The sequence below is a fragment of the Aphelocoma coerulescens genome, chromosome 20 (assembly GCF_041296385.1).
Source record: "Aphelocoma coerulescens isolate FSJ_1873_10779 chromosome 20, UR_Acoe_1.0, whole genome shotgun sequence".
NCBI lineage: Eukaryota > Metazoa > Chordata > Aves > Passeriformes > Corvidae > Aphelocoma > Aphelocoma coerulescens.
Window position 1 is genome coordinate 2,537,318 of NC_091033.1, and position 22,649 is coordinate 2,559,966.

The 22,649-nt window shown below is 46.0% G+C and overlaps 1 protein-coding gene across 3 annotated transcripts in view; it reads left to right on the forward strand.

The window, feature by feature from the left end:
• Positions 1-22,649, forward strand: part of MMP24 (matrix metallopeptidase 24) — a 46,931-nt gene that overhangs the window by 17,128 nt on the left and 7,154 nt on the right. For all 3 annotated transcript variants that reach the window (XM_069034600.1, XM_069034601.1, XM_069034602.1), the window contains exons 5-8: positions 8,772-8,933; positions 19,623-19,837; positions 21,142-21,280; positions 22,201-22,467. In XM_069034600.1, coding sequence (XP_068890701.1) covers positions 8,772-8,933; positions 19,623-19,837; positions 21,142-21,280; positions 22,201-22,467 — 783 coding nt within the window. The remainder of the gene's footprint in view (positions 1-8,771; positions 8,934-19,622; positions 19,838-21,141; positions 21,281-22,200; positions 22,468-22,649) is intronic.

Genomic DNA, 22,649 nt, shown 5'->3' on the forward strand with positions numbered 1-22,649 from the left:
TTCCACCTGAGGAGATACTAGAGAGAGGACAGAGGCACACAAGGTGGAGGAACAGAAAAAGGAACAAAAGGCAAGGGGCACAAGCTGCAGCAAGAAAACCCCACCTGGGTGTAAGGTAAAAACTTCTTCACCAACAGAGTGGTAGAACTCAGAGGCTGCACCTGGAGAGGTTGTGGGGACTGCATCCTTTGAGACTTTTGGAATGTGGCTGGATGATGTCCTGAGCAACGTGATGTAATTTTGAGATAAGCCCTGCTTGAAGCAGAAAGTTAAACTTGGTGACTTCCAGCTATGCCTGTCAATCTACAGTTTTCCACAATTCTTTAGCACTGCCGTAGACAGAATTGGAGTTCCTAGAACTAAAAAGCAAATTGCAGTTATTTCTCGTGGCAACTCTGAGCCATAACAAGGTATTCAGCTCATAAAATTCTCTGTTTTTATCACCAAGTTCCCTTCTAAAAACAGGACTGTTTAATATTGAAATCTTTCATGAGGGAGGACTGGTGATGCTCACAGGTGCATGAAAAGGTAGTTGGCAATATTTTTTGCTAGATGTTTAATCCTTTTGAAGAACCACCTCTGACTGTTCCTTTTATGTTTTTTTTAAATAACTGAATGTACAAGGTTTCTGGAGCATTGACTAGACTAATCCTATAAACATAGAATGTATGTTAGAATATCCAGCAGATTCCCTGGTATTAAGGTGGATGTAGCAGTAGGTTTGGCTTTTTCTTTTTAGCTAGCCATATAGTTCCTCATTATCAAAGACTCCCAGGTGTTTCCAGTCACTTTGGAAACATTGCTGGCTAAATGTTCTTTATCCTATTTGTTTTGTTTGATTACACTTGTGACATTTTATGTGGAGGGAGGGAACTAATAGGAATGCAGAATATCCAGCTGTTGCTTTCTTTTTTTCTTTTGAGATTTGTATTGGCATCCATTTTCCTAGGTTGACTCTCTCTGCTTGCTCCCTGCTTACCTGCCTTGTGCAAGTGCAGTGCCTGCTTGGAAAAGAAAATGCACCTTAACCCCCTGTACCTTCACCCAGCAAATTGCCAGAACTCAGTAGTCTTTTCTCCTTGATTAATTCCTGTTTCCTCTGCATCTTGCCTTGCTTTGTCTCATTTCTTTCTTATGTTACCACTTTTTCTCATGTTCATTTTCTATGGAAGTACTGAAGCCAGCAATCTACAGAGTGTGAATACAATGAGTAACTCACAACAGAGAACATGTGTAGTTTTTGTGCTGTTTGGCTGCTGAGTAGGTTTTTAATTTTCTTTCTCTGATTTCTCAGGTACAGAACATCTCCACATCTAAAGAGTTTTGTTCTAACAAATGGCATTTTGAATCCATCATTATTTTTCAGGCTTTTGACACTGTTGTTGAAAATGAGCATCAGCGTTTTCCAGAGCAAAAACCAGAGCTGCTTTGAAGTTACTCACATGTCCTTTAGCACAGAAGACCTGGAAGAATTTGATATACATGTTGGAAGTCAAGTGGGGCATAAATTGTATTAAAATTTCAATTTATTCTCTCAGGGCCTTTTGATGTCATGCTGTTACTCAGTACTTTGTTCACTGAAGACCAGTTCAGTGTTTAGTCTCCAGGACATACCTACTTAACACTGGTTTCATCCTGTAGCTGCTTAGGGAGAGACTCATTCCCATAAGCCAGAGCTCTCTCATATCCTGTGCTAATGTTGAACAAATTTGAGCAAGGATACAGACACATGATTTCAAGACAGCCAGCCACAGTAAAACAAAATCAAATCAGGCAGCTTAAATCAGCAACATCTTGAGATTGCACCCCTGTCCTGTCAACCTAAAGGAGAAGAGAGGAAGCCCACCAGCACATGGGGAAGATTTCTGTCTTCAGGTTCTCCTCTCCGCCCCTGGACAGCCTCTCTGTAAGTAGTGCTTTCTTTTGGTGTGTTTGCTGTCATTCTACAAACACAGCAGTGGCTTCACAGTGCAGGCTGGATTTTAAAGCCTGTAGCAGTAACTAGCAATAACTAGTGCTAGTTATTGATTACAGCTGAAATTCATTAATAGGGGTCATCTCCAAATTCCATTTTCAAAACACTGTATTTGTAAATACACCTGATGGTACTTGTCAATACACCTGATGTTTATAGTGTTCTTTAAAGAAAAATTTTATCCCATTGCTTTTGTCAGTAGTCACTCAATACACAGAGTATGAATATAGTTTTGTAGGTATTTGGAATCCTGTGGATTTATGTATAGTCAAAGTAAAGTACTTTACTTCTTTCCACAGAGAAGGAAGTACTCTGGGATTCACAGGAAGGAGCCAGTAAGGATCAAAATGATGTGTCATTCCCTTAAAAAGGAAGAAAAAATCCAACTGTGAAAAAAAACAGGTCGCAAGAATCAAGGTGAGCCAAAAAGTCTCTTTTTTTCACTTTCCTTTTGTAAAGCAGAAACTGATGATGTGAAATGAACCAAAATGGAGCGGTGTGTTTAATAAACTTGCTGCATTCCACTTGCTGAAGGGGGGAGGAGAAAAACAACAGGCCATCAGGAAGAAAGAAAAAGAAAAATAGAGGAATTCTTGAAAAGAGTTTGCAGGTCAACACAGGCAGAGGTGGATTGTAGCATCAGCAGGGAAATGACACCCAGTGCTCTGGATTTTGACATCATATGCAAGCAGCAAACTTAGGAGTTGTTTAAATTACTTTTTTCTTTTCTCTCCTGTTTCTGAAGAAGAGCTCAAGGTTTGAAAGCAGTAAGACTAGCATTGCCTTCTGTACCCAAATCCACCAAGAATATGACTCTGAGGGGGAAATCTCTTCCATCCCAGCTCTCTTGTGTCTCAGTACTGCTCAGTCTTTACAGCCCCATCAGGAACTTCTGTGTCAGGGGGGGCAAAGACAGAAAGTCTCCTGTTCTAGGGAACATCCTCTCTGTGGCACAGAGCTACTCTCACAGGAACAACACTTGCTCTGTTGCCAGCATCAGGAATTAAATTTCGTTTCAACCTGATGGGCAGAAAAGGATTCCAAGTAGCACAGATTGGTTTGTCCATACTGCTTATGCCAGGACCTAGGGTTTTTTAGTTAACCTCTGGTGTTTCCACTGCTGGGTCAGGACTGAATTCTGTCTATAAACCCTGCTGTATTTAAATACTTTTAAAATATAAATAATAGCTCCTTTTCAAGACTGATGGAATGAAAGTCATATCTACATTTTTTGTGTTCCTGTGATTTTTTTTTTTCTTTACTGCTTTACTATCTGTTTTACTAAATTCTATGCTGGAATAGGCAAATAGGAATTTTCATTTTGGGATTAGTAATTCTTTGATATTGAATTGTTTATGGAATTACAACCTACATTTGTGAAAGATGGGGTTAATCGTTCAGCAGAATGCTCTTACTCTGCTGACTGTCAGGCTGCTGAGCCAGCTGAAATGGCACAACTGCCCCTCTCTCTGGCTGCCTACTCTGCCACTTTTGGTCTCACCACTGCAGACTATTAGTTTGTGTTTTTCCCTGAATTTCTGCAGGAGGTTGTCCTCATAGTGTCCTCCATGCATGTCAGATAAAGTCCAGCTTGCACCATTAGTAAGGTGTATAGCACAGCTACCAGCCCTGATTTGCACACTGCCTTTTGGGTAATAAAGGCAAATTACCTTTCACATTTGTAACACAATGTGGCTCTTTGTCCTTCTGCAGTCACTTGGTCTCATGGGGATCAGTTTAATGTAGCTGTGGTACAGTTGCTGTTAGAACTGCAGATCACTCCTTCTTTCTCTAGTGAAGCTGTTCACATGCTCTTCAGTTTTCAGTAATTCCTTGAGAAGCATCATCTTCATTGCTACAAGCAACAGTAATTGCTTATGAACAAAGTGACACCTGTATTTCTTTTTAACATGTATTTTCTTCCTTTCTAGATAGAAAAGCTGTTTTCCACAGAATTCCACAGAGCAGTATCACCCCTTCTTCAGGGTCTTCAGAAGACTGAAAAGCTTTCCTTGAGCAGAGCATGTTGTGGAGGTGAATGGAGAAGCACAGACAAATGACATGTTCTTCTGTTGGACAGGTCAGACCTGCCTGGTCTGAAGATGCAAGAACCAAGGCATAGCTTAGAGTAGCTCTAAAGCTTCTTTAAGTTGTGCTTGGGAAACAGTTGTTTCTATGTGGCTGTTGGGGTGGGAGGACTCATTTTACTGTATTTAAAGCATGTTTAGTTCACACCATCTCTTCTGTAATTACTCGAGGCATGCTGTTGTCACACACAATCAATCATCTGACTTCTTCAGTATCATTCTTACTTTAATAAAAATTCAAAATACAACCTTCATATGTCTTTTGAATTGTGTCTGAGTACACTGCAATATGTAGATGTGTTGGCAGAGCGATACAGTTCATAAAGTATAAAACTAACACGACAAAGAGCAGAGATTCAGTCTCTTTTCTCCTGTTAATCTGATATGCAATATTATTTGTACTTCAGTTATCTTAGAAGCTGTGTCCTGGATTTACAGTCCCCAGTGCTGTGTGCTCTCCAGAGCCTACCCACACGCACAGCTGTGCTCAGGGGTGAACACTGATGGCAATAAGTGATAGCAGTGCCACAATGGAGTCCCTGTGACCTGCTGCTGTGAACTGACAGGCATTTCAGCAAGTGGCTTCGCTGGCCTAAAGCAATTATTCAGTGAGTTACTTAGCAAAATAAAGTGTTTTGATATGGATTTTCATACTTAAAAGGAATGAAACTGTCCAAGAAGGCATGTGCTGGCAACTTCACAAAGAAAATCTGTCTCAAGGTGTCTTTTACCTATGGAATGGTTTTCCAGAGGAAGATTAAAAATCGAAGAATCAGGAGGGATGGAGTTTGAGAGTTGAAGGAAGTTCATACATAAGTCAGTTTATCTATGACTCCAGTGTTCTCTGTGTTACTGCAATAAAACCATGTGTTTCCTAACTCTGCAGGGAAAGGTAGAATATTGCAAACAATTTGAGAGTCCTTTCACCAAAGAGCTGGGTTTGATATGGGATTATATTGCAATTTATCTAAAGTAAGTTAGCTGAGCTGGGAGCATACCAGCTCATGAGGTTTATCCTGAACACAGATTGCTTTTAATTAAGAAAATTCAACTTAAACCAATGTTTCAAGTTGTATAGAGCCATTGATCTGGATGTTAGGTAAGCAGTGCATTTACCTGGTGTGGCATCATGATAAAGGAGGATGCTTTTATAGTGCTATAGGTGTGTCCTCAGTTGTCATTTTCCGTGGTGATAACATTGTTCTGGTAAAGAAAACACATCAGCAACTTCAAAGCTAAATTAACTGTGTTTCTTTATGTTTAGCATAGCAGGTCAAACTAATTTACTCAGTGAACCGACTTACTCCCCCGAGTTTTACAGGGTCATCCTCTCTCTGGTGCTTATTGGTGGAGTTTTGGCTGCCTCCTGAGAATTGGGAAGGAGGAAGCTCAGGCAGGTCTCTGACCAGACCTGTTCGTTTTATACAGATGGTGCAAATGAGCAAAAGTTGTTGTATTTCTCTTGGGACTGTTTCCTGCAAGTACAGAGCAAGAGGAGTCAGTTCCTTCTTCACCCTACTGTCTTACCCAGGTAGCTGGGATACTGTGAGGGCAAGTTTTTCATGTTACTTGGTCTTGGGGGAGTGGGTTGAACGGGAAATTAAGGAGCTCTATCCCGTTGCCTGACCGTGTTTCCATAGCAAGGCATCATGCTAGGCTGTTAGGTCTCCATCTGAACCTTGCTCCAAGAAGATGAACACTTTCAGGAATGCTGTTTGGACAAGAAATACTGACCACCATGGTGGTTGAGGTACTTCTTCAGGAATGAGCCTCCATCTTCCTGGGCTTGCTGATCATCACAGAACTCTTACTGGTTGTCTTACTGGTGATCAGGAACAAACAAGAATTATCTGCTGGACCTGATACCTGAAGAAATGTGGGTATTGTGAAGATGAGTTACATCCTTAGCTGCAGTAACCATGAGATGGAGATGTTCAGGATGTGTGTCAGAGGGGTTGCATGAGGTCAGTACTGTCTAATACCTTGATGAAATGACATTAGTGATGCAGCAGAGTGCACATTCAGTGAGTTTGAAGATGACAGGAAATTTGGAGGAGTGGTTGATAACACTGCCTAGTGATGCTGTGGTTCAGAGACCTCGAGAGGCTGGAGGAATAGGCTGACAGGAACCTAAGGAAGGTGAGCAAGGGGAAATGCACAGCCCTGCCCCTGGGTTTTGTTGGTGGCCCAGAGATTGGGAAGCAGCTTTGCAGAGAAGGACCTGGGGCTCCTGGATGACAGCAAGTTGAACAGGAGTCAGCAGCACAGAAGGCTGACAGCATCCAGGGCTGCCTCTGGAAGAACGTTGCCAGCAGGTCAGTGCCAGCAAGGATGATCCTTCCTTTCTGCTTGGCACCTCTGGAGTGCCCTGGGCGTGGCTTCCCAGCATGAGAAACTTGACATTCAAAACCTGACAAGACAACCTGCTTTACTTGACCTTGCTTGAGCTGGGCATTGGACTAGACAATCTCCAGAGATGCCTTCCAGCCTCGACCATCCTGTGAGTCTGTGGGATTTGTTTTCCACCTGTAAAGTGGGCTGGCATTTATTTTGGGCAGCAACAAGTGATTAAAAGCTGTTTAAAACTAATTTAGCTTAAGGTAATGCCTGATCTTATGCTCCTGGTAAAGGTTTAGGACATAGAGGCAAGTCACTTCCATAAATTTATATGCAGATTTACAAAGAGAAAAGTTCTAGACCTGCTGGCAGCACAAATACTGCAGATACTTTAGCAAGGAGGAAAATGCCACCGAGGGAAGGTGAAGGAAGATGTCCCTGAACACAGGCAGAGCCCGTGAGCCTGTGGTGAGTGATGAGCAGAGTCTCATGAGGTCAGCTCTGTACTGAGTGACCTTTGCCATGGACTTCCACATGCGAGTAGTTGTGGTAGCAGTGAAAATGATGCTTTCATGAGCATTTAGGATGATACAGGAGACTGAGTCCATTCAATTTTGCAAGACTACATTGAATCTCTGATTCCTGTTTGGAATCTGGGTGCATCTTCTAAGCTTGAGTGTTTTTGAAAACCCCTGAAGAGGGATCAGTCCTCTGAACTTTACCATAAAACTACTTCATGCATTTTATACTACACTGTTGTATTGGCTTGTTCTGCACACACCAGATTTTTCAGCCACAGATGAGAAAAAATTACTAAGTAGGTCTCCCTGTGGATTTCCCAAATACAGAAATTCTAACATTTTAGGCTATGTATGTTTTTGGACATTTGTATTTGAAAATTTATTTGAAATGCATTTGTATATTTTAACATATCTTGCATATTCAGATGCTTTCACCCTCCAGCTCAAATGTTTAGAGCACTTAACTGTTTTGGTGTGGTACGTGTGGCTGGGGAAGCACTGTTTGGTACTGACTTTAGGTATCCAGATGCTGGCAAAGCTCCCTGCTGTGGAGACTCGCAGACCCCTGAAACTGCCTTGTCCTGTTTTTATGGGTAACAGTGAAGCAGTAACTATTGAAAAAGTGGGATGTGTGAGTCACTGTTGCAACTCCTGTCTCAGGGAGAGCTCAGCCCTGTGCACAGAACTGAGCTTTGGTACCTCCAAGGCAGGGGTAGTTGGAGGTGTGGGGAAGCTCTTGGGAGAGGCTGCGAAGCAGCCACTGAGCTGCCACTGACAACTGATTGCAAGTGTCTGATTGCAAGTGCTCTTGGTTTCTGCCTTGCTAAAAAAATACAAAAGCAGAGGAGCCCAAATTCAGGCAGAATTGAGGGCTCAGACGTTTTCCTGCCGTGAAGAGACCCTTACATCAGTCCTTGTTGGCTCTGTCTTCATCCCTACATAGCATTGCCTGGGTCACTTTCCAGTGCCCTTATGGAGTAGGACATCCAGGGACCACACTAGATCAAAGAGATGAGGGTCCCAGACCCGTGGGACTGAAGAGGAATGTGTGCCTGTAGAGTTGAAGGTACCCCTACTTTGCACTCCTCCCAGCTTCTGCACCAGACAGGGCTCCTCAACCCTTCCTCTTCCTGTCAGGAAGAGTCCTGACCCTTCTTTCCTTGTTCTTCCTTCGTCTTCCACCACTGGGATCCAACCCAACCTTTTCCCCTGTGTGGGATGGAGCTACCTGTGCTCAGCTCCTGCACACATGGCAGTGCCAGGGGTCCAGCAGAGTAAAAGCACATCGAAGAGCCTGCACTGGAGGAGATGGGGCTGCCCACATGGGACAGTGGGTCTTATCCTGGTCTTCTCTGTCCTTACTCCTGCCTTGCCAAGTGCCTTCAGACCTCCCCTACGATTTGTTGGTCCAGGGCAGATCAGAGCACAGCACCAGAGGACCCAGAAGGGGCACAAAGCACCCACCCCACCATGGATTAGCAGACTGTCTGTGTTCTCACCTCTCCTGGCAGCACTCAGATAAGGAGCCAGTGGTATCAGAGTGACCATTTTGTTGGCCATTTTCTGTAAATTCTCTACAAAAGAGTCTACAGTCAGTGTCCTTTCACTGCAGGCACTGCCTGTTTTACCTGCTCTGTCTGGGGCTGGCAGCCTCTGGCCCATTCCATGACACTGGCTAAAGGCTGTGCAGACTTTTGGGACTAAAACCATCTCCAGGAGCTGACCCTGGCACTGTGACCTGCTGTGCAGGAGGAGAGCAAAGCATTTGCTTCTGGCTTTATGGGCAAGAGGTGCTTGGGATGGCCTCAGGCCGTGGCTGTGTGCTAACCTGGCTGTGCCTTCCTCCCACAGGGAACGATCTCTTCCTGGTTGCAGTCCACGAGCTGGGGCATGCGCTGGGTCTGGAACACTCCAATGATCCCAGCGCTATCATGGCTCCTTTCTACCAGTACATGGAAACACACAACTTCAAACTGCCCCAGGATGACCTGCAAGGAATTCAGAAAATCTACGGTGAGCAACCCTATCTACTTCTTTACTTACACCAAGTTTGAGCCTAGAGACTATTTTACAATTAGCCCCCAAATGCCTGCAGATGGTGGGCTGCATTTCCTGTCAGAGCTGAGTGGGGAGCTGTTTAAAGCCCTTGATCCAGGACTAAGTACCAGATGACTGCACAAGTCAGGATAACCAAACTTCTGTGATCCCACTGCTGCTTCATCCCTCACTGTGTCCCCAAATCAAGGAGGACTGCAAAGGGAAAAACAGGCTTTGCTGTACCCAAGGTTTTTCCATTAAGAACAACCAGTGCAAATAAAGGGAAAGAATGCAAAGAGCCTGCAACATCAAGGAAAGGTAAAAAGTATTTATCCACTTGTTTTTTTCCTGTTATATATAAGGTAGGGAACGAAAGTTTGGATCTGCTTAGGGAACACTTTGCTTCTTCAATCTCCAGCTGAACGTATTGTACAGCGTGTGTCACAAAGATATCTGGCTCAAGTAAAACAGGGAAAAGGGGAAGAGAGATTATGGGAGAAAACCAAGGAGCTGCAGATGATGTGGTGCCCTGTGATGGGATCATGGATACCCGGGTGTGAGGACAGGAACTTGCAGACTTACTGGCTGAAGGAGACTCTGAGGCTAAAGAGAAATCCAGGTTTTAGGAGCTCAAGGGGAGACTGAGACTAATGGCCACAGTCTGTGGCAGCCTGCAGAAAACAGGTTTTGTCAAACATCCCTGATTTCATTCTTTGTGCAAAGTGCAAGTGTGACAGAGAAGTTACTTAATAAATGCAGCACAGAGCAGTTGTGCTGTATAACTGTGCAGCTGGAGTCAAATATTAGCTCCCAGAAGCCGTAGAGCAGATGTGGTATGAATTAAAGATGAAAAAAATACTTGGAAGGTGTTTGTCAGTGGAAAAGCTGGTGTTTCTCAGGGCTTGCTGTAGGGGTTGGTGGCAGGCCTGACACTAGTCAATGTTTGCATCAGTGATCTGCCAGTGAATTTGAAATTGCTGCTAATAGAATTTGTGTCAAGACCTGTGAGACTCTAAAGCAGTGCAGCAAGAGTTTAGAGGTCTAAACTGTATCTCAGCTGTTTGAGCCAGATTTGGTGTTTATTTTCTGTGAGTCGATTGAGATTCATTTGTTTAAGTGCAGATGCCTGGCAAAGTCTCTTTCTGGGCTAATTTCTCTGACTTGTGAGGGCAGTGGGAAAAACCAGGCATTTGTAGAGTGCAGTCCAGCCTCAGTGTGAGGCAGATATCCAAGCAAGGTCCAACATGTAAAATAAGGTGGCTTAAGGTACACCCAGGGGAACTATCTTGTCTTATTGGTACATCTTCTTATTGATCATTACCAGGCTGAAGTTGAATGTTAATTTTCCTGTGGTATTGTTTAATTATGAATACTTTAACATAGTACGTGTTCTGGTGCTCAGGATAGTGGAGACTCTGGAGAGTTTTGAAATAAAGTGCTGTGGTAGTCAGTGTTAAACTTTCATTAAGTAATAGACCTAAGTGTTAATTTTTGAAAGCTGGTGAAATGTCATTGTGCTGTTTCTGTTTTGAAATGTTGATTTAGTTCCTGTGAACTTTGATTAAGCAGAAAGAAAAAAAAACATAATTTATTGCAGACAGTGGAAGTGCAATCAAGAAAAAATGACTGGTTTCTCTGTTTTCTGACGTGTTTTTGGAAAGAGAGCAGATAAGGAACTGACAACCTTCCTGCTTCACTTTTGGGGTTCAAGCCAAGATCAGCAGGGGCTGAGCTGGTACCGGCACTGCCCGGAATGGGGCTCTGAGGCCTTTGAGCTGGAGTGGGCTGGGGATGGTGTTGGGGGTTGTAGAGATAACTCATCCTGTGGGGAGAAGAAGGAGCAGCTTCTGCAGCAGGAGCTTTGCTTCCCCCAGGCAGAGATTTTGGCCCTTAGTACAGAGTTACGGTCCAAAAAATGAAGTTGAATTTAAAATTTGGTATTATGCTTATGGTTCACAAAGAAATTATGGAAAATGAAGGTGAAGGTTTCTCCCTGGAACTAATGGGAAAGAACAGAACCCTTCATCTTATCTTATCTTACAACTGAGAAGGGCCTGCTGAAATATCCTTCTTGTAGCTTTAGCAGGAACATTCAACTAATGCATTTTATTTCCACAGTGCCACTCTGCTTTGTTGTGCCTTGGGAATGCCAAAAGCCCATCTACCAGAGAACCTCTCCAAAACCAAAAATCTCCTGCTTTCTTGCTGCTTTGACATTCTCTACAGTGCAGCAGCATGTGCTCAATATGTATTATTTAGTAGCCTACTCTGCAAAGTCAGAGACACTGTCTTGCCTGTAGCATCCTTTAAAAAAATAATTATAATTAAAACTTCCAATTTTTCATTCCATTGAAGTTGCTAAAACAAAGAACAGAGGCTCTACTAAAGCTGAAGTCTATTTTGTCTCCTTCTTTTGAGAATGATGTGTTTCAAATATGTTTTAAGTATGTCCAGACCTGTCATATAATGATTTGTTGAATTTTTAATTTATTTTCTGCTGAATTTAATTCAAAACTCACCCAAAGAGTCAGTAGGTGATGTGAACTCTTGTTTGTGCTTCATGCTGATTAGTATAAGGTCACTGTTTAAAATGTTACTTCCATTTTGAGCTACTGAGGACAAGGCCAGCAGCTCCCTGTGTGATAGAGCTGCAACACAAGTCAGCAATATTCCCGTCTCCTGAGCTGCCTCCTGTAGCATATTCCTTGACAAAACAAGGAAATACTGAGACTTTTCTTTATGTGTGTTTTTCAGAAGGATATCTCCCTCTGTACTTAGGTGCCCATGTCACAAGTGACATGCCCAGGAAGGAATTAAACTGGAAATGATACCAGTTTGTAGGTCCCCTGGATCCTGTTGAGTTGCCTCTTAACTTTGCTAGTTTTGAAGCCAGGGCTGCAGGGAGCTGTACTGCAGGTGGAGAGAGGAGAGATGCTCAGCTGAGCCTGAACTGGTCACTGCAGCAGTGGTCACCCTGTCCTGACAGGAAGGTGCAGACAGGTGGGACTTGGGGTTCTCCCAGGTTACAAGTGACAGGACAGAGCAAAACAGCCTCAAGTTGTGTCAGGGGAGTTTTAGGCTGGGTATTAGGGGAAATTTCTTCACTAAAAGGGTGGTGAGGCACTGGAACAGGCTGCCCCGGGCAGTGGTAGAGCCGCCATCCCTGGTGGTATTCAAAAAATGTGTGAATGTGGCACTTGATGACAGGCTTTAGTGGTGGGCTTGGCTGGGTTAAGGGTTGGACTTGATCATCTCAGAGGGCTTTTCCAACCCGACTGATTCTGTGATTCCATTATTCTTCACGTCCTGCTCTCTGTACTGGTTTGCAGTGGGTGATGAAGCAGCCTCTCACTGGGAGTGATTCTTGTGACACTGTGTCTAGGGAGCAGAGGGCTTGACATGATGTGCAGGGAAAACTCATGTCCACAGGCTGGTGAACCAGGCCATTGCCTTCAAGGGCCTTTCAAAGCCTAGGGTCACAAAGGGGAGGTCTCCTAACCACTCAAAGGTAGTAGACCAGGAGACAACCTCAAAGATCTGAGTCATCCCAAATCCCACAGAGGAAGTCTCAGCCTCGCACATCTTTTGTGCAGCTCAAGAGAAGAGCTCCCAGTCAGTGCACATGCTGCACCCCTGAGGCCTGAGGTCCAGAGTGGTCATGAAACCACTTTAGTCCCTCGCCGAGGAACTGGACAACACCAGCTCTGACATCCAGGAACAGGGGATCAGCAGGGCACAGTATCCATGAGCAAACAGGACCTTCTGCCAGTCCCGCCTCCCCAGTGCAGTGTGCACGGGTTCCATAACCTCCCTCCCCTTTTCCCAGTGCCAGCCATAGAGATTCTTGTAACCTACAGACCCTTGTGACCATCCCAGATCCTTGTAAACTACACCTGTGTGTGAGATGGCTTGTGAGGGAACAGCAGAAAGACCTGGTGGAGAATTTCCATGTAGTGAGACTGCACTGTGAGTGGGACCATCAGCGCAGGCTTTGCTGTCATGCAGGACCTGGAAGTGTTCTCTGAAAATGTCCTCTTGGACATGAGGAGGAAATAAAATAACATCCAAGACCTCATCTGTAGAAGCTGCAAGACTTGGGACTTGTGGATCCATGTCCCGTGGTGCTGTGCTCATAGGAGGGGGGAAGGCAAATGCTTGGCACTCAGGAATCTGGAGGGCTGTGCCCTGGTGCCACATCTCTGGCATGCTGCAGAGATACCAGACCCCCTCTCTATGTTGCATCACTTCATTTGCACCTTTCCTCCTGTCCACGGACTCTGTTGGACCTAGCAGGAAACATCAGGCTCCACCTCTGGTGCATCCACAGATCTCACCTGCTGTATGCCATTCCTCTGGAACACAGCGAGTAACTGCCAGGTTCCTGGTGCTCTCCTTGGACTCCACTGACTCCTGGAGGATTCTGCCAAAGGGGAGGCTGAGAGAGCCCATCTCTCTTGGGAGGTTTCTCAGCTGGTGGAAAAACACTGGTGTGTGTTATGGCTGGGTAGGAAATACTTTTCTCATCCTACAGATTCTTCTGAGTGTAGAAAAATGTTCTGTTTTGCCGTGGAGCAGATGTCAGGCTTCTGAAAGTTTTTCCAGAAGGAAACTGGAGCATCTTGCAGAGTCCCAACCTCTCATCATTTGCCTGCCCAAGCCTGGGAATTTTCGACCAGTTTTCTGGCACCCAAAGCAGAGAACCCAAGTGCAAGGTGAATCACCTCGTTCCAGAGCCCAGAAGAACATTCCCTTTGGCTTAGAGCAAAGATGTCTGCTGTGGACACTTGTCTGCCAGGTGAATGCTCTGTCACCTGCGGGGCAGTTGTCATTCAGAGGAGAACTCCTCCTCCGTGTGAGGAGGGCTTGACAAACCCTTCCTGCCACCCAGTGATGATCATGGGGGCCTTGACTGTCCGCCCGTTGTTCTGTGGGTGCTGGGGCTTGTTCTGCACTGTGGCAAGGATCCAGGCTATCTGGGACATCTTAATTCACTTCAGCCCTGAAGGCTGAGCCCAGACGTGCCAAGTGCTCTCTGGGTGAGTTTATCAAGTGAGTGAGGGGAAGGAGTCCTTCCTGCACTTGGAGTTTTGTGGACAATCTCTGGCCCCTGAGGTGGCTTGTTGGCAGCTGCATCATGTAGTGTGAACAGGGGCCTCTCTGCACTGCCCTGGAGTCTGCAGAGCAGCCACGTGGGTTTCTCTTGCTCTCCTTAGCTCCCTTGGATCGTAGGCTTTGATTTTAAGCTGAAGAGCCTTGCCTGTGTACCTGGACTGCTGGTTCAGTGCCACAGAAACACGCAGGCAGCTCAGCTTTTTCAAACCAAAACCCTCCTCTGTGTTATTCAAACCATAACTGCAGTCTGGAGGATAGTTTTCTTCTTGGAGTGAATATTAAGAAGATAAGGACAGGCCTTTGTTTGCAAGTGGATGGTTCTCTTCCCTGAGCTGACCCAAAGCCTCCTCTGTGCTGGCAGGCTCGAGGAGCCACTGGCTGGGACAGGCTGAGCCAGGAAGGTGCTGAGCCTCCAGGCAGGTGCTGTGCAGCTGAGGGAACACTCTGTCAATAGCCAGGAGGACAGTACAATTATATTTTGTCCTCAACTATCGACACAGTGGCTCCTAAATGCCTCCTCTCTCTGTGTTATCTTCACAGGTCACCTTGGTATTCAGATGGTCTGCGACAGAGGAAGCATGAAGGGAGGAGGCTAAGTGCCAGTGGTGGAAGTCACACTCTGAAGGTGATCTGCTGTGACCCAAAAGCTTTCTGACATTCTTTGCCTTGCTTCTGATAGAGAGGAAGAAGCACTTCTTCTCCACACAGTGTTGTAAAGTCCCAGCAAGTTGCTTCCTTGCAGAATGTGTAGTTTCCAGCTCCAGGAGATTTCTTTCCTGCTTCCTGTGTGGAAGTGGCTGCAGGATCAGTCCCGTGGGTGGATTTGGCTCTGGTGCTGGGATCACACATCCTAACTAGGTGACTGGGTTCACGCCCATTTGCAGACCCATGCAATAACCTCTCTCACTCAGGTTTTTCTAATTAGATATTTTTCCTCTGTCTGATTCTCTGAAGTTGCTCGGAAGTGTAGTGACAGAGGATGTTGCCTGGTCAGTCACACACTGGGGGGTGTGATCAGTCCCTGTATTAAATACCACAGCACGTCTTAAGTGACCCTTTGTTCACACACTCATCTGTGCTGCTGGTAAACCTGTTCCATCCTGCCTTGAGCTGTTTTGGAGGCAGGTTACTGTGATGAAGTCTGGAAATAGGAATGACCGGTGAGCTTTCCTAACGGATGGGGTCTGCTCATTCTGCTTGCATGCCAGGTTGGGCTCTGCAGTGCCTTAGGTCTTATGAGGGAGCATCTTTCTCCACCAATGGAGATAAGGCTGTGCTTCTGCTTCCCATTCCCAAACCTGTTCACCAAATTCTGCCTGAGTAGTACTTGGACCTGAGGATTTCCATGTTTTCTGTGTGCTCCTGTGCTCTTCTCATGTGTACAGCTGTAGGATCACCTCCCACCTTTAGCCACACTCAGGGACAAAGTGGAGGCAGCAATTAAAAATAAAAGGGCAGTCCATGTAAGTATGAAAGGAGACAAGCCTTCCATCAGAATAAATTAGAAGGCCTGGGTTATAAAAACAAAAAAAGGAGTGAAAGATAGCAAGGAAACAACTGTGGCTGGCAGGGAAAGACAGTAAGAGGAATATTTGAAGTGAAATGACAAAATCTGCATCCAAGACCACCTGCAGCATGTGTAGGAAGCCTTGGCAGGGCCAGGTCCCCCTCTAGAGCAGCGTGCTCAGCTCTGTTTTGGCCATGGCCAGCAGTGAGTACATACAGGGCCAGCTTCCCTTGTTGGGCCTGACTTGAGATCTCTCTCCACTGTCTAGCAAATGTTTTCCTTAATGCAAATCCCTGGTTCATCTGAATCTTTGCTGCTTGGCACCATCCTGACCACGGTGTGTACAACTGCTTTCTGCCGTGCACTTCTCTGTGTGTGGCTTCAGTGGCATTTTAGGGCTAATTAAAACCTTTACATTGGTCCCCTGGGTTGCAAGTGCTGTTTGAACTTTCCTCTTCTCCACAGATGACTGTGACAGGCCTTGGGCACTGAAGGTGAACAGGGGAGCTGTATGGGACTGCGTGTACAGGGCAGGGCAGGCTGTGACTGGGTACACAGGTGGTCCTTGCTTGTGTGGAGACAGTGGATTAGTAACTCCAGTCATGCAGGAGGTGTTAAATTTCCATCATAAAAGCATAACACTGTAGTGCTTGTTCTGCACCTTATGGTCAGATTCTCTGTGTGTCAGATTCTGTGTGTGTCAGATTCTCTGTGTCCGATGGCTCTTTGTCATCAGACACATTCATCTTTTTTTTTTTTTTAGGTACTACTCCTGTCTCACCCTTTTTTCCTGTTAAAAGAGAGGGAGGAGAAATTAATGTCGTGTCCTCATCTTACTGCTCGTGGTCATCTCTGGCAACAGAAATGCACCTCTGGTTTGGTCAGTGCATGGCAGCATTTGCCCCTTGCAAAGGGGAGGGAACAGCAAACACCTCCCCTGTGTTTCTGCAGCAATGGGCTATAGCTGACCCTTGTGCCAGGCTGCTGGCAGGGGAATCCTGTCAGGTAGGACAGGCATTAGAGGTTTTCCAGTGTTATTTACCAACCACATCCACTGAAAGCCATGGGGAAGGCAGCACAGGAGGGAAGGGGTCATTCTGCTGTTTAATGAGTGTCTGCAGTGCTCAGTAAATCACCAATTATTGTCCCCTTGCTTAGGTCCCAGTCAAAACTTCTCTTTCCTAAAGCAAGCATTTCCATCTTCACTGAGCATGTAAATTGTTGGTTTTCAGACTTCATGTACTTGGGTTCTGTCACTGGCACCAAGTGCCATTTTTGACATCCAAAACTGGTTGTGAACTTCCTGCTCCTTTAGTTGTTCCAGGCAGGAGCTGAACCCTGCTGCCCTCTCCCATGTGAACAAACCAGAACCCCGGCTGTCCTTGTGCAGGGTCTGCCTGGGGCCTCTTTCCCCACTCCCAGCCCTTGCTGTGCATGCCCCACTGTACCAACTCAGTCCTGCCTTCAGGAGCTTTCCAGCCTGTGCCAGACATCCAGCTGACCTGCTGCCCTTGGGGAGGTGCTTTGCTTCACACCACAGAAAGGTCCTGTGGGTGTGGGAGCAGACAGTGTCAGTGGCTGCCAGCAAGAATAGCAGCAGTACATGTGGAGAACCAGCAGTATGCAGGGGTGGTGTGAAACAAATAAGGTCCTGAGGACTGAGACACCTGCTGTGTATATATTTTGAGGAAGGAGGTGGTTTTGTGGGTCAGTTCTTGCTGTGCCCTGTGGTACCTGTTTGCAGCTGCAGCATCCTGGATTGTGCTCAAGAAATGCATCTTCAAGTTTAGCTTGGTCCAGAAAGGATGTGTTTAATGAACCTGAGTGTGACCAAAAGCACAGCAGTTGCAGAGAACCAGGCATGTCTCCAAAAGCACCTCCTGAGCTGCACTGCAGCACTGCTGTGGATGTGCCCACCCTGCCTGGTCCAGCCCTGCTGCTCAGGTCACAGGCAGTCTGGAGACCTTGGCTGCATCCCATCTGGGGAAAATCCACAGGTCTCTGGCAGTAGAGTTTGGAAATTCTATGGTCAGCTAAAACACTGGGCACTGACCAGGTAAGATTGGAGGGGATGAGAAATACACAGTATCAGTATAGTATTTGTATCCATTTCATGTAGACAGCTTTCCAAGGGTAATCATCATAGAGAAGCCTCATCTAAAGTATTTCTGTAAGCAATATCTGATGTCTTTTATTAAAGCTCTGGAATAAAGTAAATACAAATAGTTGCTAATAACTGCATATGGTACAAAGTCTTATGAGGACAAATTGCCTTGAATAAATACAGTCATCCATTTGAAAAGCTTCAGGAAAGAGGTGTAAGTCTCAAGACCTTGAAACCAAAATCCATTGCAGCAACAGACCAAAGGAACTGCTCTATTTAGTTCATTGAAGAGAATTTTAAAAGCATTCCCATCAAAATCTATAAATGATTAAATGTTGAGATGCTGGACATAAGAAAGAAAACACTGAATTTAATCCTGCACAAACTCAGGCAATGGGTAAGGCAGACTTCAACTGTGATAGGGCTTAATCATTAGAGCAGTTTACTGTGCATTATAGAAGATTTTCTATGCTTGAAATCTAGAAAATGGGCTGTATCTGCCCTGGAAACGCTGGGCTCACCACAGGACTCGCTGGTGGAGGTTTCTGGCCTGGTACTGCAGGAAGTTGAACTTTATCATCCAAGTGGTACTTTCTGAACATAATATCCATGAAACCTGGACATGAGATCCTTACTGTTACAACTTATTGACAGTTATTGAAGTGGCTTTCTCTGATGGCTTCTTTGTCATTAGCTGTGAGGATTTTCCTAACCTGGTCCCCCTTCCAGGACATGTTAAGCACTCATCCATTTTAGGAACCCTTTGAAAATGGAACATTTAAGAGTTAAGCTGCCGTGGGGACTCAGGCACCAAACCATCATTTCAGACTGCACAATTCAAAGTGTTTGTCTGCAAAAACCCTCTTATAACCCCACAGATGTGTGGCCTCCACAGGTACCTCAATCCTTCCTCATAAATCCCTTCCCTGGCTTTGGGCAGGTGCCCAGCTTGGGGTGACTCTTCCAGGCTGTGAGGATGAGCCTTGTCCAGGACCAGTGTTCACCCCCAGCTGGGATGCAGCACCTTGGCCCGAAACAGTGACACTGAAACAGCACCCATGACAGCAGCCCCCATTCTGCCCACGGGGGGTTTGTCCTACAGGCTCAGAATGGAATTGAAACCATGATCCCAGCAAATAAACCATCTTCAGATCTCAAGCTCACCAATATCTCTTGCTCTAGTGGCCTTCTGTTTCTTGCCATATTAACTCGTGGCCTTCTCTGAGAAGCAACAAGGAACCTGTGACTCTCTGAGTGAGATGTGGTCCAGATTTCCCTCTAACTGTTAATGAAAACTGCAGAGGCAGTTTAAGACCTCTGCTCCAGTCTAACTCACTCATACTTTTATTTCTCTGTACATTCCTGCAGGCTTGTCACATCCCAGAGCTGAGCTGGGGAAGAATGGAAAGGGAGAGCTGTGCTGGGAGGGCATCACTTGAGTGGGATAAGGTTCCTTGTCACGCCTGTTTGTCAGGGAAAGCACAGATTGGTAACTGACCTGTAATAAAGTATTCCCTGCAGTTCCCCTACAATGTAGCATTGGTTTTCACACCTTTTTTTTTTTTTTCTGGTTTTGCTTTGGTTTCTAGGGTTTTTTGTTGCCTTTTTTTATGGTGTACTAAACATTTCTATTCAAGGGTTACAACCTTTAATTTCAGTTGGGAACGTGACTGGTGTGGCTTCTCCTTCCTTTTAGCTCCAGCCTCCTTGGGAAGACCTACAAAAACATTCTGGCTCTTCTTCAGTTCTTATCACTTGTCTGTTTTGGGATAGTTTTCACTTGTGGATGCATCTCATTCTGCTCCCCATTTCTAGGAAGTGAGCTCTGCATCAGGAGTATGTAAATCCCTGGCAGTGCTGTCCATCCAGCCTGGAGCCTTTTAAAGCTTACAGAAAAACCAAGCTTGTCCACTTTGCTAAATATATTCCTTTTCACTTCTAGGTCCTCCTGTTGAGCCCCTGGAGCCAACCAGGCCTTTACCAACTCTTCCTGTTCGCAGAATTCACTCCACTTCAGAAAGAAAACACGAGAGACAGCCACGGCCTCCCAGTCCTCCTCTGGGTGACAGGCCAGCTCTCCCTGGCTCCAAACCGAACATCTGTGATGGCAACTTTAACACTGTGGCTCTCTTTAGAGGAGAAATGTTTGTTTTCAAGGTACTAAGAATTCCTGCTTACCCATCAGTCTTCCCTTCATTTTATTGCTGGAGAGGGTTAATAGAAGTATTTGGTAGTGAGATTTGAAATGTCTGTGAAAATAGCTCTCTTCCTCTGGGGGTGATGACTGAGCAGTATTGGAAGGAAGTGTAAGCAGATTGGCTCTGTAATATTTGGAAACAGTGCCTGATGGGATTTACAAAATGCCCAGTGCTCCAAAATGTGAACTGGGTGCATTGGCAGAGAATTCAGACACCACCAAGCCTGAGAGGAGCCACCTGTAAAGCCAGGGAGCAATACCAGTGCCACGGTTAACCACAGAATCCTAGAGTGGTTTGGGCTGGGAGGGACCTTAAAGACCATCTTGTTCCACTCCCTGCCATGGACAGGGACACCTTCCACTAGACCAAGCCCCATCCAAGCTGGCCTGAAACACTTCCAGGGATGGGGCAGCCACAGCTTCTGTGGGAACAAGCCTTGTCTCAGAGGTGACATGCACAGAACTGGGGCTTTGGGAACACTCAGCCTACCTGGGGAGTTTGAGTCAACCTTCCTTGTAAACTACAGCCAGGGAGGAAGGAGAGGCTTTGCTCAATAACCCATTAGGGTGCCTTGAATATGGACATCCATGATCCCCTTCCCAAAATGCCAGTAGCTTACACTCTGCCCAATGTGGAGAGGGATATATTGAGGGTTATTAAATGGACAAACCACATCAGTTGCAGAATATTCCTGAAATGAAACTAGTTGAAGGTTGGGATGGTATCTGGGAGAAGTCTCACAGGTTCTGTCCTGCTCATGCTCATCCCTGAGCATACACTGCAGCTTTAACTAATGATCTAATATCTAAAGGAATATTTCATAACTCCTTTGTGCCTTCAGACCCTGTGTGTTTCACACATGCACCAGGTAATGTTCAGGCTGTCTGGCTCTCCTGGCCTCTGAGAGCTGAGCTTCAACTGTACCGGGACAAGCAGGACACCTCAGTGACAAGACATGGGGAGGTCACAATGCTTACATCTGTGGACTCTCTTCCCCCTGCTCCTTTTCCCTCTCCTTCTTTCCACCCTTTTTCACAGCACCATCAATCAACATCTCCCCCTTTGGGCTGCCATCTTCCCCCCACAGCACTTCCCACACTGAAGACAGTGTTGGGCTGGGTTGGAGCTGTCACCTGAAGCAGGACTTGTGTCTGTAATGGTTGTGGGGCCTAGGCAAGGATTAGCAGTGCTGGATGCTGGACCCAGCCAGGTCTGACTGCAAGACAAAAATACTCAGTCTCAAGAGGCTTCTGGTTTTCTCAGGATCGCTGGTTCTGGCGTCTGCGCAACAACCGGGTGCAGGAGGGGTATCCCATGCAGATTGAGCAGTTCTGGAAGGGCCTCCCTGCAAAGATCGACGCAGCCTATGAGCGCTCTGATGGCAAATTCGTTTTCTTCAAAGGTACAGTACAGTTCAGTATGAGCCAACCACTCCTTCCTCACCTCAGGCTGCTTTTAGGGCATGAAAATGGTGAAAACAGGTACGCTGCACCCTTGTCCTTTTCCAAGGCGGCACTTAAAGCAGCCACATTGATCCTTCAAATACAGTTCAGTGTGGGCTGGCCTTGCCAGGAAAATCTCTGTATAGAGTTAAGATCAATTAGGGGAAGCTGGCTTTCATGTGATAACAAGAAACAGCTCCTATTTCCCAGGGAGTGTCAGTTCCCTCCCTATCTCCTTGAACACCTTTCACCAGGGCACTGAGGCCTCTCCAGGTACAGGGCACTCCCAAACCTCATTTCTGGACAAGCGTCTCCTAAAGAGACAAAATGACCAATCTTGTGCTGGGACCCACTTTAGCTCCTTGTATGGTGACAGTGTCTGAACAGGATCCTGTAACTTGAGAGCAAGTTGTGAGCAAGGAAGCGTGGCTGGAAAGCACGTCCAGTACAAAACCACAGTACCCGGGCTTCTGAATTTGTGTCTGCAGCTTCAGTACCTCAGCTTTCTAAACTGTATGAAAACTTGACAAGGCTCAGGGAAATGCAACAGAAATGTCTGAAAAGCTTGGGCTGACCAACACCTCAGCCTGAGCAAGGGATGGCAGAAAGGGGATGAGACAAGTCTTTGAAAACATTACTGGCATGAGAAGGTAAATGGGAAAGGGCTGTTCAACAGCTTCTCAAAACAAGAACTGAGGAGCAGCAGATGAAATAAGGTTTCAGATTCAAAATGAAGTGGAGGAGCAGCTTTTTCACAGATTACAGTTAAGCCTGGAAGCCCTCAACATCCTATGGTTCACTGCAGCTGGTTTAGGTTCATATCAATTCAACTCCTAACCAGGCCAATCTGTTTGTTGTTTGTGTCCTCACTCACCTCTAGGAGATAAGTACTGGGTTTTTAAGGAAGTGACGGCAGAGCCAGGCTACCCTCACAGCCTGGTGGAGCTGGGGAACTGCCTGCCCCGGGAGGGCATCGACACGGCGCTGCGCTGGGAGCCCGTGGGCAAAACGTACTTCTTCAAGGGGGACAGGTACTGGAGGTACAACGAGGACAAGAGAGCAACGGACCCAGGATACCCAAAGCCCATCACCGTGTGGAGAGGAATCCCTCAGGCTCCTCAGGGGGCTTTCATCAGCAAGGAAGGCTGTATGTGTCTGCAGTCATTACAGCTGTTAGATCGGGAAGAGCTGGTCTGTGCTGGGAGCTGGGCAGTTGGATGTGGAGTGTTTTGAGTATTTTCTGATCCAGGAATCAAGTCTCAGAAGCCCTGGGGTCACCTGGGCTTTGTGAGCAGCAGCAGTTTGAGATCCTTCCTGACCCTCGTCCCA